Source organism: Squalius cephalus, assembly GCF_949319135.1.
Source record: "Squalius cephalus genome assembly, chromosome: 6".
Taxonomy (NCBI): Eukaryota; Metazoa; Chordata; class Actinopteri; order Cypriniformes; family Leuciscidae; genus Squalius; species Squalius cephalus.
Genome location: NC_137127.1, coordinates 20,540,889 through 20,559,360, shown reverse-complemented (window position 1 = coordinate 20,559,360; position 18,472 = coordinate 20,540,889). Strand labels below are relative to the sequence as shown.

The window sequence follows — 18,472 nt, the reverse complement described above, 5'->3', positions numbered from 1 at the left end:
TTAGTTAATGAAAATACAACTGTTCCTTGTTAGTTTATGTTATTTCAGGTTCATTAACTAATGTTAACAGATAGAACTTTTGGTTTTAATCATGTATTAGTAAATGTTGAGATTAACATTAACTAAGATTAGTAAATGCTTTAGAAATATTTTTCATTGTTAGTTCATGTTAACTGATGTAGTTAACTAATTTTAAGAAATGAAACCTTATTGTAAAGTTACCCATTTCTAATATGAAAATACTGTTTAAATATAATAAGTTTTATATAATTTATGCTGCTTTGACATTATTAATAAAATAATAATAACTGTACTGCAGTACTGAGAATCTTGAAGGGGTGGGTGAATATGATTTCACTTTTCTAACTTTAGTTAGTGTGTAATGTTGATGTTTGAGCATAAACAACATCTGCAAAGTTACAATGCTCAAAGTTCAAAGCAAAAGGAGATATTTTCTTTTAAAGAAATTGCTACCACAACAAACAGCTGGTATGCCCTACATGACATTCCTCCCGGGTTAGTGACATCACTAACCCTAAAATTGACATAAACCCGCCCCCGGAACACGATTTATAGATTATCAAGACAGAATATGCTAATCAATGACTAGAAGATAACTACACATAAGCTAAATAAATTCACCAACTAACCATTCAAAAATGTTTTCTACATGTTGTCACTTCTTCATGAGTCTCTCCATCTTTCTGACTTCGGTTTGAACATAAAAGGCTAAAAGTTTTTGAAATTTTCAGTGCATGTCTGTGTGAGGTAAAAGGACACAAGCTGTTGTAGCTCCACCCTCTGCCGGAGCAGCAGCTCATTTGCATTTAAAGGGACAGACACAAAAACGGAGTGTTTTTGCTAACCCTCAAAAAGTGACAATTTTAACATGCTATATAAAAATAGCTGTGGGGTATTTTGAGCTAAACCTTCACAAACACACTCTGGGGACTTCAAAGACTTATTTTACATCTTGTGAAAAGGGCAATATACCACCCCTTTAAGAATAATTGTAAGTATTTAACCAACTGAATAAATAAATAAATACAAGTAAAATGTTTCATGGATAATTTGTTTGGAAATGTGCTTGTCATGAAAATAACACAACACAATGCAAATAATGTCTAAATATATTTATGCAAAATATAAATTCCTTTTTTTTTCTTTCGATTTTTTGGTGAAATGTTACCTGGACATATTTTCATGAGATTTACCCACAAAACATTTTAAGTTCTGTGGTCAAAAGACATACTGCGACAGGGACAGTTTGTGTGTGTTTGTGAGTTTTGAGTGTGTGTGTGAGGCCTGGTAAACCCTACATTATGAGGACAAAATTACACCACAGAGATGGCAATATCTGAAATCCTTGTCCTTTTTGAGACATTTTTTGGTCCCCATGAGGAAAACAGCATACGTGTGTGTGTGTGTGTGTGTGTGTGTGTTTTGGAGTTGTTATCTCTCACCGTGGTGGGCTCCTGCCCGGCTGGACAGAGTGGACACACACACCCATCCTCCCACTGACACTTCGCCGCTAATGTCCCCCATAACTCCAGCAGCTACAGAGAGACACAAACGCGAACAATCAGTGTTAAAAACACACAAACAAACCTACCTGTGAGAATCAAACCAGAACTAACTGTTGCAAGAATATGAGTATTACAAAGCAGGTAAAATACAGGATTAGTAAAGTGTAGTTTGAGGCAAGACAGTACAGGTAAATAGGGTAAATATTAACAGATATCGCCATACTTACACCAGTTGATTACTCACAGGACCTACTATATATGTTTTGTAATACACATGTACATATGCAAATAATCTGATTAAATAAACACAAATTTGCATACATTTCCAGAACATAAATTTGAACATTAGCCAGATCCATTTTTTCCCCCATATTAGTTAAAGGTTTCTACAGAGATGGTAATCTCTTTTTATTACTCTATAAATAAGAAAATACAGTCAACAACCAGAAAGAAAAAAACATGTAATGGAAGCGAAATAGTCCAAAATCTCAAAATTGACCAGTGCATGAAAAACACTGGGTTTGCCAGTAGTGAATTGTCTTGTTGTAGTATATTATAGTGTAGCCATTTATAGAATACTGTAGTACAGAATGGGATGTTCTTTATTGGCTACATTGCAGGTTCTCTGTGTAGCGAAGGAAGGAACATTCAGAGAAGTGTGAGAAGAGACAAAGTGTTCTGAGAGAAACCTCACTTTAATAGTCCTCATTCATCACTGTCAACTTAAGCACACTGCAGTAATCACACACACACACACACACACACACACACACACACACACACACACACACACACACACACACACACACACACACACACACACAGTCACATTAATGATCATACTTACAATCAGACAGACAGGGGCGGAGCAGTAAAGGTGGTTCTTCATCTTCTTCAAAATATTCTTCTATATTCATGTAATCTGAAAAAAACACATGACAGGAACTCAGTGACACACGCAGCAAATATAGAATCATCATCAGCGTCAGCAAAAACCACCAAAACCTCACAATGCGGGGACAGGTAAACAGCACTTAGGCTCTCTTGTGATGGACACATAATGGGTTTGTATGCGTCCAGAAGTGATCTATAAGCTAAAGCGGGATATAAATAGTCAGCTAAACTAAAGCAGGCCTGTGGTTTGGGGCAGCACTGCTTTTCTTGGCCTATTTTTGGATCAAATATGCTCAGTCAGGCCAGAAACTACTTACTGGATCTACTGGAGCAAAAGAGAAAAAATTATTCTCTGATGAGAAGGTCATGTAGACACACTGAACTATATCATCACTGTTTTTAGATCACTCAAAAAGCCTAAACTCTCATACAAACATCAAGATCTAGACCAGACCATGAAATGCCAGCAGTAGTTCTCAGACCCTCCTCTCCTTAAATGACATTAACTGGAAATCAAATAGAGACTTTAGCTGAAGTCCCTTGCATCTCTGTTTCAAAGAAAAATAACAATAATCTCTCATGTCTTCTCTAGAGTTTAAAAAGAGATCTCAACAAGGTCTCAAAATGTGCTCGAGACCAAGCTGTTCTACACATTCATTTCATTTCATTTCATATGTACTGTAAGAAAAATATCTGTTAAAAAACAGAAAAGGCACTGGTTATTTTCTTGCAGGACATTATTAAGTTATTAAGTTTATGGACATTTAATTTACCCCTAAAACACAACACAATGCATAATTCAAAATATGTGTAAAAGATCTGTGAAAAATCAACACGGATAATTCCTTCATATTAACACAGTACACTGAGCCCTGCTTTTTACAAACAGTGCAAAGACATTAAAAACAAGACACATTTACATGAAAAGCTAAATTGTGCAAGATAAGACATTCTTTTCTACTAATTTGTTGTAAAGAAAAGCAAAAAAAGAACAAAAAAACAATAAAATAAGAATAACTTTATGAAAAATTTAAACATTGCTAAAATCATCTTCATCATCCAGTTCCAAAGCAGATGCAAATAAGATCAATTAAATAAAAGCACAATTTTTAACACAACCAAACACCTGTGCTGCTTTGATCTCGTTGCCATGACAACAAACACCGAGTGACAGACACTTACCCCAGAGTGTCTCTGTGCTCTGTTGCCCTAGTAACAGCTGAGGATGTTCTGCTCACTATGACGACGCCTGCTCACTGTCCCACTGTCCCACTGTACCTGTCTGCATAACGCTGTCATTCCTTATACTGCCACTCAAAACCACGGCTCCTCCCACCACCCGGAAGAGGCCCCGCCTCCGTTACATAATCCTCCAATCACATGAGTATACTGATGACATTGTGGTGGAGAGGTTTTTTTCTAAGTAAATGTTTTCTAAACCCAAGTGAAGAATATAAAACATGAATGAATAAAAACAGAATAACTGAGCTCAGGCAGCACGTGTCCGTCTGCAAGCTTTGACATTTTGGTCTGTGCTGCCACTGATTTTAGCACATGAATGCTGCAAATGTTCGATACTGATTTATACACTAACGGTGAAAATGATTATGCAAAGAAGACCACGGCACTCCTATCAACCAATCAGGTTTTAGGGATAGGGAAAAGGATACAACTGAACTGAATTGAGCTAAATAATAATACTATTGTCTTTTTAGAGCTATATTACAGCAGAATTTGAATTTGTTTAATATTTGATTAAAGACAGGGTAGGTGATTTGTTCCAGAAACATTTTTTTGTTATGCTGGTTGAAAGTCTCTTCACATTCTGATAACAATCACTAATTTAAATGGTCTAAATGTATTTATATATATACTGTATATCGTCTGTGGAAGGCGTAGGACCATAAAATGTTCGTCCAATCATTGCATTCGGTCCGCCTATGTATTATAGGCGTTCCTATCGGCCTATGTATTTCCATACCTCCGCGCACCAGCTCATGCAGACGTCACAACAGTCACCTATTACAGTTCCTCCTGAGCCAAAACAACAAGCCTATGCTGCGTTCACGCCATTAATACTGTAATTTGGAAGAGATGGAAACCTGTGACTTTATACACTGAGCAGTTCGTGACTCGAATTGATGAGTTTCAAAGCAACACTATCAACGCCGAAATGAGTCTGCAGCAGTCAGGTGGTGCAGGTCAGAGCTCTTTAAGTTGTTTACGTTCATTATTATTGTAATGTTATGTGCTTTGAGACATGAGATAGTTTAACGGCATCTCTCGTGGCGCTTTTGTTTGCTCCCTGCTGTGCGCTTCATGTGTTTTGAAGGAGGTGTGGCTTTGGAGATGCTCTGAAGGGAGGGTGGGATCTTACGCTTTCAAAGCTCTACGAAAATTACCTACCCTACCTTTAAGTTTGCATCGTTGATTCTGTTATTTTCCTGTTTATGAAGGAATTATTTTCCTGTGAAGCTGCTCTGGCTGCGTCCGAAATCGCATACTATCTTGAGGTACTTATTTTGAATAAGAAATGACTTCACAACCGCTAAAAAAGTACGTTCTATATAGTGTGAGAGTGTGTGTAGTATGAATGTAATCTGGACGTACAACATCGTACACACGTACAAAGTGTCCATCGCATGCACACTTCAGAATCTCAAAGTAGTAGGACATCCGGGTACTTTTTGCCTACTCTTTTATGAGTATTGTAAATTCGGACATACTTTTTTTGTCAACTCCTGTTTTTCGCCTACTATATAGTAGGGAAGTATGCAATTTTGGATGCAGCCAATCTGTATTGTATAAAGCACAATATAAATAAAAATTACTTGACTAAAATTTGGGTCTGTAGGCCTAAATCATTATTTTCAGCCAATATATTCCCTCAAATTCTTTCCAATTAAGTAAAGAAATTATCAATAAAGTGTTGGATCAAAGTAGCTTTTTCAGTGAAGGAAAAGTCAATTGGCATCCGGAATCACCTTATATTGGTTTGGAGAACAACTTGTCACATTCTTGCAAAATAAAAGTAGTCTCACCCACATCCGGTGGGGAAAGCTTAAATCAAGACTAGTTAAACTTATACTTCTAGAAAAAAAAAAATCCCCAATGTTCCAAAGTGGAAATAAATGAATGAATGAATGTAACAAACAAATGAGTTTACAATTTTGGAAACAAGCATTCAGTCGCCCTTCTTGATGACAGGGCTTTTTGGGAGAAATGTTCAAAGAATGAATGTACCCCCACCTCTTCCTCCGCCCCGGCCGCCCACCCACAAACCACCACACAGAAATGGCTTTCCTTCAAATTTCAAGATCAGCTGCCAGTCAGACGTGCCTCGTGCATGCTTAAATTTAGCTCTTTCATTAAAAAGCAATAAAGTCCCAGCGAACAGTAATTACAGTTCTTGCAGCTCTATCTCCATACTGTCCGGTTCCCCGTTCCGTGGCTTTGGAAGCGCATGAAAAACGGCATAACGTAAATAAAACAACAACAAACATAACACAATCACCTAGAATTATCCATTTTAGGATCTGTCATCTTACAAATTGGAAACGATGAAGGAGTTGCCCTGGATTGACTTTTGGAAGCGTGGCGTTTTGCAGCTCAAGTCCTGCCAGCATGTCGCTTCAGGATCTAGATCGGAATCAAGCCATAATACAAGACAAAGCGAGAGTCCCGGTATAAGAGTAGGGCTTTATTCTACAGCCAAACCTTCAGACTAGAAACCACAGTCTAGCCATCGCTTGATTGATACATTCTTGTTAAGCTTTCAGAAGTATTGATTCGCTACAACAGAATAAACAGAGACAGGTATCAAATGCAATTCAAAGTACATCATTTTTGCTGACTAATAACCTCAACAACAAAAGGAACACACCACATCTATCTAATATCACCCAAGACATGAATCAGTAATGATGCTGCTGATCACACTACAGTAGGTCTCGAGAGAAAAGTGGGACAGTTTTGTTTGGCTTAGTAAAAAACTCTTTAACTATACAATAATGGTATTGCTCGTCTGTAGTTACTATGTTCTTATGCATTTGCTAAGATGTTCTAAGTGGTTTTTAGTGAGTTTCTAGGTTATTTACTAGCCCAAGTCAAACAAGCTCACCTTCAAGTCTAGATATGGCTTGGGTCCCTCCTTTATTGTAAGTCTATGGGATTTTTTTTATTGTTTTATCATCCACCAGGTTAAAATTAGCCTTAGGACTTGTTCTTGCTTTGAAAAAAAGTGAAACCCCGTTTTTATAACGGTGTGTCATGACTCATGCACGAGAAGCTACAAAAGACGCAAGACGCAGGCGCAACGGTTATACACATCCGTCTAGCACGTTTAGCCTACATAGAAAAACATAGGAAAAGTAGTGCATTGGAATGGAAAAACACGTTCTGTGTGAACAGCCCCTTAGAAATGACTACCCTTTTCAACAAACTGCACAATTTGAGGTATCATTCGTGTCTGTAGGATTAATTTTTATAGGTAGGGATAGTTTACCCAAAAAAGGACAATTCAAAGGACAATTCAAAGGACATCACTCACCCTCATGTTGGTTCAACCCTGTATTGTTTCCTTTCTTTTGCAGAACACAAAAGATGATATCTGAAAAATCCAGGACACCACTGACTCAATAAATGGCCAAAAAACGCAGAGAAAACAATCTTCTTTTGTGTTCAACGGAAGAAAAGTCATACAGGTTTAAAATGACAAGAGGGTGAGTAAATGATGACAATTTTCATTTCTTTTTTGAAATATGCCCTTATGTACACCTTTCAAAACTTTGGGATCTGTAAAAGTTTTTAATGTTTTTGAAAGAAGTCCCTTATGGAAAAAACTGTAATACTGTGATTTAAAACAGTAAGCAACTGTTTTCTATTTGAACTTATTTTAATATATTCCTGTAATGGGAAAGCTGAATTTTCAGAACTCATTATCACACGATCCTTCAGAAATCTTTCTAATATGCTGATTTGAAACATTTCTTTATTATCATTGTTAAAACTATTGTGTCGCTGCTTATTTTTGTGGAAACCGTGATACACGGTTCTATGAGTGGCAAGTTGAAATTTACATTGTACAAAACACTTTTGATTAATTTAATGCTTTTTTACAGAGTAATAGTATTAGAAAATCTTAGTAGTGTATTAGCAACAGTACTGACACACGCTTGAGGAAACATTTTAGGAAACACAAAAATATAAACATTTATATGAAAGAATTCAAAGCCACGTGAGTTTAGTTTGTAACTCCTGTCAGCAGGTTTCGGTGCTGCTGACATGTGCCATACAACCACGTGTCACTTCCTGTTCGCACTCTGAAAGTTCAACACGCTTGTCTTTCTTCAAATACCCACCAGCCTGATGATGCTGACAAATATAGCCTAAGATTTTAATAGCCAGACACTTTCCATTTTCCTACCCTCATTTTCAATCCCTCCCTTTCTCTATTCCTTCAAATGAACTGACCACCGTTTGCTTTCAGATGCTAACAGCATGTTATGTTGTACGTCCTGCATGTTTCAAGATACGTGCCAACCATGTGCTGCGGCCAGTAACCACAACAATCCCTCTGTCACCAGGGGTGAGGAACATTATGCAACAAGAGGGACACCATCACGCCGAATAAAAACCACTTCAGACAATGGGATGAAAAGGGAGTTTCTGCTCATAAAGCTGTTTTGGGCTTCATTTTATATTGCTTATGAACATCTAGAGCATGGTTCCTCAAACTCGGTCCTGGAGGGCCACTGTCCTGCACAGTTTAGCTCCAACCCTGATCAAACACACCTGAGCAAGCTAATCAAAGTCTTCAGGATCACTAGAAACTCACAGCTAGGTGTGTTTGATCAGGGTTGGAGCTAAACTCTGCAGGACAGTGGCCCTCCAGGACCGAGTTTGAGAAACCCTGCTCTAGAGCTATGATATACTGAGCAGAGTAAAGCAAGGGATTACGATCCATGTGCATTATTCTACTGTGGTTTTCATGCTGAATTGTGAATCGAATTGATTCAACATTAACACTGAAGCTATAAGGGAGCCATTCATTGGTTGAATCCTCTGGGAAACTGTAAACACTGTGACGATATCAAAACATCATTTGTTTGAGGATCTCGATCTGCCAACATCGAAAAAATTTGGACAGGACTTCTGTTCGTCACACCAATGGAAGACAAAAAGTGTGTTCTGGAAACCTGTATGAAAACAGTCATTATTTTTGTAATTTCATTTGGTGATGCTGGTGCCATGTAGCGCTATTGCCAAAATGTATTCAATCATGAAAACAATACAATTAGATTCCCTGCAAACCGCGCATATTGTTTTAACATAAAATGTTAAAGCAAAATGTTTTTGAATCTGCAGAATTGGCATCACGGGGCGGAACTGTTTGTCAAAAACCAGTAAGAATGATTTAACATTTACTAATAGTTTTTAAACAGTGTTAAAGAGATTGCAGTGGTAAATGAAGTGTTTTGTTGCTTGTTTGGAACAGGTCTCCTGTTCTTGTTGTGGACCGTTTGCTGTTAAAAGACGAGGTCACTGATGCATAACATAATTATGGGCCATGTGCATCATTCTACTGTGGTTTCTACTGAGAAAAACAGAGGAAAACCAATTATTCTCTGAGATGAAACATCTGCCTGTTCAAAATAAGGCCCTTGATGTCATACCTAAATAACAGTTGCCAACGATCATTCTGGACAAATACCTACAAAACGGCTATTATCTACTCCCATGCACACGAGATTTGACTATTCATAACCGCTATAGATAGCATCACGATAGCTGTTTTCACCATTAAATACATGATTGTGTCATAAGTATTAGATTGTGTCTATATTTAGCTTTGTTTGTTGTTTACTCAGTGTTGGGAGAGCTACAATTTAGATTTTTTACAATGAAGCTACCCATATAAGCAATACACTGAAGCAACTTAAGGGCTCAATAACTATAAGAATATGATGGCAAAGCAATGAATGTAAAATGCAGCACAGGGACTCGAACAAATTGATGCACAAGAAAAAAAAAGCTTGTTACTGGAAAAGTACAATGCATGTACTTCTACTATCGTTAGTAAACAGAAGCTGGTGGCAACCGTGTTGATACTGATAATGTAAATCGACACAGTGAGAAAGAACGTCATCAGTGTAGGATTCCACTCGTTTGATTGACAGGCTGACATCACTACCTGTAAGGGACTTTGGAACAGACTCAATGTCTATTTGCATATTATCAGTGTTCAGGCAGCATTTCACTATCTATAATAGAAATAGACAAGGCAATCATTTAATATTCCTATTACAAGGAAACTTATACAAGGAAGAAGTAAATCGTAAGATGCTTGATTAGGAAAACACTTCTAACATTGCACACAATAACATATCTGAGATCATTCTGGCAATGTTAAGTGATTCCACATTGCTAAAAACTGAGATTCTTACAGCTTGATCTGGAAAAAAAGAGAGATATGGTATTACTGTACAAAGCAAACAGCCAAACCCTTGTGAAAAAGAAGTAATCTCATTTCTTTTTCACAAGGGTTTGGCTGTTTGCATTGTATTGAATGAGCAAACTTGCATATATTAATATTAATGAAATAAAAGTCCACTTAAGTGTACTTAGAGTAAGTTCGTGACTTTTTAAAAGTATAAAAGTCTACTTTTGTAACAATAAAATATATAATTAGAAAAAACTTTGTAGTAATGTCAAATTAAGTACATTTTAAATAATGTTTTAATAATCTTTTGCTGTGCTTTGAAATGCACTTATTTTGATGTAAAGCACATGATTTTAACTGTAGTACTGAACTGAACTGTAGTAAATTAATTTAAGTTAAAAAAATCAAAAAGCTCTCAATTTCAACTAATAGTATTTCATTTTCATTTAATAGCAAATACCATGCAATTAAGTGTCCGAAAACAATACGTTCAGTATAATTTTTTCAAGTACTATTATTTTCCTAATCTTTTTAAAAGATTTTATCTACTCTTTTTAAAAGTGTGCTTAGTTTACTTATCTTTCACAAGGGAACGCCTGCTGGAAAACAAGAAGAAAAAGGAGAAACCTGAAGGGAGACAAGCTTATTTCACCAGTTTTGAAATTAAATAGCAGGGAAACACTTCCTTAATGAAAGTGTGGAACAATTCCTGTTCCTAAAAGAGGAATTCCACCTCATCGGTCCTGTAAAACAGGAATGTTAAATGCACGAGACAATCCTTATGGAATATATTTACATATTATATTCGTTAACAAAAGAAGCACATGTGCAGTGTGTCTTAGTTAACTCTTCCAATGATGCCAAATGTCTAGAATAAGGAAGGTCACAACCTTTGCCTTAAGATGGGTCGGTCACCCAACTCTGCTGGCTGCGTCTTGTTCTCTGAATCTGTAATTAGCCTCTGCTGCAGGAATGTCACATTACCCACGCTGCCCAGTGCTAATTAATGGATGTCGGCCTTTCGGAGGGTGCAGGCCAGGGTCATGTGGCTCAGCATCGGATGGAGGGGGTACTTCCATTCACATGTCCGCCTGTGCCCTATAATGACACCCTGAAAAGGTCCAAATGTGGCCCCGGCACCAAGTGCTGTATCATCACATCCTGAATAGCAACACTTTCCCTTTGTGTTGGTCTTTGTGGCCACAGCTAGTGTAAAAGCTACCATTCCTGTAGCTCAACATGGTGAGCGGAGTGAAGCCAAGATTCTAGGTTTAATTCCCAGTGAACACACATGCTAAAATATAGGCTACACCTTTTTGAATTGAATCGAGGGCTTTGAATTGAAGACTTCAGATGCAAAAGCCTCTAAGTGCCATGAAATTTTCTTCTATAATGATCATTTTTATCAAGCTTGTATGTTTATGTTCAGTTATTTCACTTTAATGGCAATGAAAATTACCTAATAATTGTCATGAAAGTGAAATTACTGAACCTAAATATACGAACTTGATAAAAATGCTCATTTTAGAAGAAAATTTCAGATGGCACTTAGAGGCTTTTGCATCTGAAGTCTTCAATTGTTCTTGAGTCAGCAACCCCCTGGCCTGACTCATTGAATCTAGAATGATTTGTTCACAAATCAGACTGAATTGCTATGAGCAGATCTCAAATCAACAACCCACTGACTCATTGAACCAAAAATGATTCATTCACAAGTCAGACTGGGTGCTTCTACTCAAATTGATGCGTCCTCGTTTCCTTGTTCCTCCATCTTCCAGCCTGTGAGCCGGAAACCTATCGTACTCAGCCATCTTGAAGGCCATCTCAATTCTCTAACTGCACCGCGAGGAGGCGAGGAATTAGGAGTGAGGAAGCTTCCAGAGGAGTCATGAGCGAGAATAGGGGGTGGAGCTAAGAGGAAATGAGGATACACAAATAAGAAATGAGAAGCACCCACTGAATCCCTCAAGCAGTTCTTAAGCCAACAACTCACTGACTTATTGAGCCAAGAATGATTCATTCACAAATACGACTGAATAATTCAGAGCAGTGCTGTGTTTAATTTCCCTTTTACACTCGCAAATTTCCCTTAACATCCCCCGGGGGAATCTCCGCTTCCATTTTGAAGTGCGTTCAACTTCGTCTAGTGGGGGAGTGAAGTTTATTTGGACAGACCCTCGAGCCCTCGATTTTGACTGAGGGAGCTGTACTCAATACACTTCAGGCAGATCCATAGACAACAATGCAACACGATTGTGACATCACAGGTCAGAGGTCACTCTTCCACCAGAACTAGACTCGTGTACGGCCGTTACCAGAAGCCAGTGATTATAGTTTATAAATGTATAAATATGGATATTTTTCTTACACAATGGCATCGCTTCACTTCAGAAGGTCTTTATTAACCCCCTGGAGCTGTATGGATTACTTTTATGATGGATGGATGCACTTTTTTGGGCTTCAAAATCTATTCACTCCCATTATAAAGCCTGGAAGAGCCAGGATGTTTTTTTTATATAACTCCGATTGTGTTTGGCACACCTAGGATGTCTTGAGGGTGAGCAAATTATGGGATAATTTTCATTTTTGGGTGAACTAGCCAAACCTTTTCATTTACCCCCACCCCACACACATCTATTGTATGATATTGGATGTATTTTGTCATTTAACTGCATAATACTTATAGCTACCTTAAGCTTACTGTTTTTTTTTTTTTTACACAGTTACACCCCCGGTTTCACAGACAATGCTTAAACTTAGCCTAGTCCTAAAGCTCATGTTTGAGCTATTTTAACTGAAAGCAACTTGCACTGGAATATCTTAAAATATGTCAGTGCCATTGTTTTGTCTCAAGATTTTTTTTTCTTTTCTAAGGCACACTTAAATGCCCTAATTGAACTAAGGCCTAAACCTGGCTTAATCTAAGCCCTGTCTGTGAAACCGAGCCATAGTTTCTTGTATTGTAATTTTTGTGTAATTTTCTCCAACAGCCCAATCATATACAGGCCTATAGAATGGTGTGTAAAACAAATTCATGAGAAAAAAACTGTAAATAATGAATCAGCTCCATAGCGGATTGCCAGTTATCAAGGGCTTAGGCTAGGCGTTCCATTTAAACCTATTTCAAGAATTCCGCAAGTAGTGGGCACTCGTAAGCAATGGCGTACATTCGAGTGAACGAGACGGAGGGAAGTTAGCGAGGGAAGGCCATGAAAAAAACTGACTTAGACACAACCCACTAGGCTAACTCACTGAACCAAGAATGCTTTGTTCACAAACCTGACTGAATCACTTATCGAGCAGTTCTTGAATCAAAAAACTCACTGGCTCATTGAACCAAGATTTATTCATTCACAAGTCAGACTGAACTGCTCAAAGGGTTTCTTGAGTCAACAACTCACTGAAGCAAAAATGTTCAAAAACCTTTTCAGCCAAGAGATGCAAATGAATTTTTAGTACTCTTTAAGGTAAATGCAAATTATATATAGAATCTGAATGAATTTATGTAATTTATGAGCGACATCAAACTGAAGTGGTACACATGATATTACCAAAAATTTATTATTGATGTATTATATTAATATATTATTGATACAATTAAAAACATAATAAATGGTAATATGTACCTACACAAGAGTTTTGGAACGCTTTAGAGCCTGTAAAAGCCATTAAAAAACATTGATTTTACCATTAATTAAATTAAATGTCTCCTGTACGTAACATAGAGATTATTCTCTTCAATGTTTACGCATATTACTCAATGTATCACAGTAGTAGTGCTCGCAAAGTCAGCAGAACCCACGGGGACACAGTACTGATCTGAGGTTCAGAGCGGTCGGTGCGCCAACAGCGCCCAAACCACATAGAGGTCAACGCGGACACGCCAGCCAACGCAGGTAGATGTCTGCACGCCAGGGAGGGAAAAGTATACAGTAAATTTGGTTCGTTTCTGGTGAAACGATCCACCAACAAAAATAATGAAGCTTTAATTAAGCCATTGATTCCTGCATCCAGCCATGGAGGGTTTGGGTTCTTCCCAGACGTTTGCTTCATAATTTCAGAGGAGCGTGCCCAATGTCAAAGCTGCCAACCAAACTCCCACTTCAAAACTATGAATTGGTGCTGTCGTTCCAGTACGGGTCAAGAAAGGAGCATAGGCAATTACAGATAACAGTCCTAGCAAGGTTCTTGTTTGGACTGCAGAGTCACACTAGCAGAATCAGGATGGTCAAATGAACTCTATCAAAACAAAAGTATGCAAGCATGGGAAAAATGCACGGACAGCTATGCAAACACATGAACATAAGTCGTGTTAATCTGGAAACATTCTGGCACTGAATCACAGTTACACATGCCAAATTTATCACACATCCCCGATCATGATTTTTCATGGCCGATTCCGTTTTTTTTTTTTTTAAATGGCCGATTATTTTCTTCGTTTTTAAAGCAAATTTAATGTTTATTTGCTCTATTAAGGAAAACTGCCATTAAACAAAATCCACCCCCGGTTTCACAGACAAGGCTTAAGCCTAGTCCCAGGCTAGCTGTTTGAGCTGTTTAAACTGAACACAACTTGGCATATCTAAAAACATGTCAGTGCCATTGTTTTGTCAAAATATCTACCCAGATATGCAAACCAGTAATATTTTTGTGAAAATAATTGAATATGAATATGAATGTGAATAAAAGCCTAAATTAAATCTGTTTGTCATATAAAGTGATCGTGTCTCTTCAGATAATTTGGACTAAACCACTCAATTCACATGGATTAGTTTCACAATCTCTTTATGAACTTTCTGAAGCGACAAAGTTGTAGTTGTGTATAGCTGTCAATGTAGAGACAGAAATCGCTCAGATTTTATTAAAAATATCTTCATTTGTGTTCCGGAGATAAACGAAAGTCTTACAGGTTTGGAATGACATGAGTGTAGGCTAATTAATGACAAAATTTTCATTTTTGGTTGAACTAACCCTTTAAGGCTGAAATGTAAGATCAGATGTGCCAAATATATTACAATGTCAGAGTGGGTCTGTTGGCCTGTCCCATTAAAACGCCGGCTGTATTAGAGCCATGCATTTAATCACACTGCTTTATGAGCCTTAAAGTTACTAAAGCATTTGCGTGCCTCATAAAGCAGGTAATGCTGAACACGGCAATACTGCATTTAGTTCAAACGTGAGAATAAAATGTTCGTAAGAGTGTTTGAGGAAAAAAGATGTAGAACTACAAAGAGATTTCAATTACATCCAGGCTCTGTGCCAATGCTGCGATTCACTTTAATATTCATGGAGGGTTTACAAAAGATGTTAATTATAACAACAAGGGTGGCGCCTTGTAACTTAAACGTTTTTTTAAAATGGGATTTTTTGGGATGTATCCAACATGTTCCTATAGGCTGACACATGAGTTGTGCAATGTTTTATAACCCAGCATTTTTGTTTATAGTGCAGACTATAAATTATGCATGCAGCACAAACATGTGTTTCCAGCTGGTATAAACCGCAGCTGGTGCAGTGTGTGCCAAAGTCTGTTGCCAGAAGAGGTGTGTGTGTGTGTGTGTGTAGCTGCCCAGTGGGCGACACGTTATGATGAGATGTATATTTAAACATGCTCGCCGCTTTGTTTCAGTTAACCAAGTTCACTAGAAAAGAGCTGAACAATTTGTGATCCCTGAATGATTTAAACAGCTGAAGTGGATGACACTATCACAGGAGGTAAATTATGGCAATAAATTATTTTGTTATGCTTCGTTTCATAAAACAAATAAATGCTGTTCCTCTTTCTACTCTCATACATCAGATTCTATGGACATTGTAGCAGGTATGAGATGTTTAAAGACCACCATAAATACTGAAGGTAAGTTCACAACATAAGTTACAGTAAAACACAATGTTCCTGGCTGCAATGTCAATGTCGTTTTGCTGCATAATATTAAATTGCTTTCATTTGTTTTCAAACGATAGTTTATGCATTTGCACTTATAATCACATATAGATACGTTCACATAATGAATTTTATTACAAATATTATAATATTTAACAGATCAGTACTTACAACAATCTAACTTACCATGGTAACTAGTTCGACCAAAATACCTAGTGACTACAGTACAGCTAATGCTAGTGCTGCCGCTGTAAAACCACAATAAATGATCAGATCTGTTAAGTATTATAAAGCTTAATGTTAGAATATTTGTTGATGTTAGGCTACTGAGGAAAGTTATTATAAAGTGTTACCAAGTCTTAGCGTTGTAGACATTTTAAAATCATATTTAGTGCGTCTGACAATGAGTAATTCAGATAATAATAAAAAGTAATAACCCGTTTGAAGCACTTTTACAGTTCACAGTTAATATTTCAATAGAAAGACACTGTTTTGCTGCCCTTGAAGTGAACGAGCGCAGTAAGAGCATCACGAAACACTAGCAAACTGAACACAACACATTCTATTGTCTTCAATGCGGAACGAGATATCAGCTAAACTTGTCATATCTTAAACTCTAAAAACACCGACATACTGTAGCACAGCTCAGTACAGTATATCACTCATCTGAGTATGAAGTAGGCTATACAATACAGGACACACAACCGAATTCATAAGTTAGCCTTCTAAAAATACCCCGGCAGAAATGCCGCATCCGCACTGCAACTGTCCCCATCCGTTAATAAACTATTATACGCACAGTGAATAAAGTTTGTATCTTACCTGTTTTACTGAATTCATAAGTGTCCTATAATCATCGTATGCAGAATGTGTAATCTATAATTACACAAAGAGAGAGAGAGAGAGAGAGAGAGAGAGACAGAACCGCAGAGATGAGAAGAGGGATCCAACATTTGAACCAAGTGACGGAGAAGAACGGAGAGAAACACGTCACACATGCACTGTCTGTGTGTAATATGATCTGCACCTCTCTCTCTCTCTCTCTCTCTCTCTCTCTCTCTCTCTCTCTCTCTCTCTCTCTCTCTCTCTCTCTCTCTCTCTCTCTCTCTCTCTCTCTCTCTCTACTCGCCTACATACTGTATGCGAATGTATTTTGAACAAAGTTCAATTCATTTAAAAGAGTAGCTACCTTGCTACAGTACATTGGCCATTTCATTAGAATATCGAACCATGTATCGAATAAATGTTGATAATGAAATTACATTCATTTAGCATGTTTCCTCAAGTAAAATATTGAAGTAAAGAAGGGGAACATTTTTCTCTTTTTGTGACAAAAAGCGAACATATCTCCTTATATTTCATCTAAATATTGTCTACATAAACTCTGCTCTTTTGGTTTTGCATGTTTCTGTGTCTCCAGCAATGTGTTATGTGCTCATGGAATGCACTCATGCTGTAGGGCAATTTAATAGAATCTCACATTATTAGTTTGTCATTCCAGATGAGTCCCTCTGCTGTTCAATGAACCATAAGAAGAAGAAAAAAACAAGCAAATTTAGCATTGGAAATTTTGTTTACTAGCAATTTTATTTAGCAATCTGAATCAAATGAAGAAGCAGCGACCCAATCATGCAACCAAAATGTTATGTGAGCAGCCATCCAATGAAGTGGATATTAATAACCCTTAAATGCAAGAATGTTTCACCAATCATTATTACATATTCGGGTCTTTAGAGACCCGGACCAATAATGGATCACTACCTGTCGCAATAGGCCTCATGTAAATCTCCTGATATTAGAGTAGGCCTACAGAAGAATAAAATAAAGCACATTTTGATACCTTTTGGACCTTGGAAGGGTTCAGTTTGAGCAGATGTTTTATACCATCATCACTGTTCTCATAAGAACTCATTTCCCAGTACATTCAGCATCCGGCTCATATTAGCGATCTCAAACATATTCTCAAAACTATCATTTTCAACATCTTCAAAATCAGTATTTTGATCGCTGACAGCTTCTTCACCAGATCCACCATCAAGTGACAGTGAGACTAGATTGCGTTGCTCTGCAGTAAATCGCTGAGCCATTTCAAGTTTTGCAGCTGATACTTCCTATTCTTTTGTTTTCTGCCTGCAGTAAGTATGAGTGAAATTTCACTTCATCATTGTGTAACAGACATAGCCACCTTGTGGAAAAAAACGTGAATTACACTTATTCAGTCAACAAAGATTCAATTATTTTTGTGCAGAAAAAATAATAATACTTGCACTGTTACACACCTCGGGTCATTAGCGACCCTATTGAATTTTTTACAAAAAAAAAAAAATGGGAAAACAGGCAATTTTTTTTTTACAAATAATTGTATTCTTTTTTCTTGTTATATAGTTAATAATTAATTGATTGAGGAATACCTAGAAGGTTGATGTCTAACTTTAAAAAATGAATGAGGAGGAGGGTAGAGAATGACATCACGGGCCACTGAAGACCTGAGGTATGCATTTACGATTTTAACACTAATGTATGGAATGAATGTATAAAGTACATAAGCACACCTGCCTTTAAAGTGTAACTGCACATTTGATTAAATTGACACAATTAGCATTCAGGCTCAAACACAATAACCAGTTAAAACAAACAGCAAATGTATGTTATACTTGATATTTTTCAGCTTCTATTCAATAATAATCAAACATAACTGTTAACACTTTATATCAATGGTCCACTTTA

At 37.2% G+C, this 18,472-nt stretch overlaps 1 protein-coding gene across 2 annotated transcripts in view; it reads right to left on the bottom strand.

The window, feature by feature from the left end:
* relt (RELT TNF receptor) overlaps positions 1-16,727 on the bottom strand; it is a 35,670-nt gene extending 18,943 nt beyond the window's left edge. The window contains exons 1-3 of one of the 2 annotated variants that reach the window (XM_079873622.1): positions 16,568-16,727; positions 2,374-2,448; positions 1,464-1,556 (exon numbers count right to left, since the gene is read on the bottom strand). In XM_079873622.1, the coding sequence (XP_079729748.1) occupies positions 1,464-1,556; positions 2,374-2,415 (135 nt within the window). In that variant the 5' untranslated portion in view covers positions 2,416-2,448; positions 16,568-16,727. Of the gene's footprint in view, positions 1-1,463; positions 1,557-2,373; positions 2,449-3,602; positions 3,682-16,567 lie in introns of those variants that run through there. The other variant, XM_079873623.1, reaches the window with a different exon arrangement.
* Between the last annotated feature and the right edge of the window lie 1,745 nt (positions 16,728-18,472).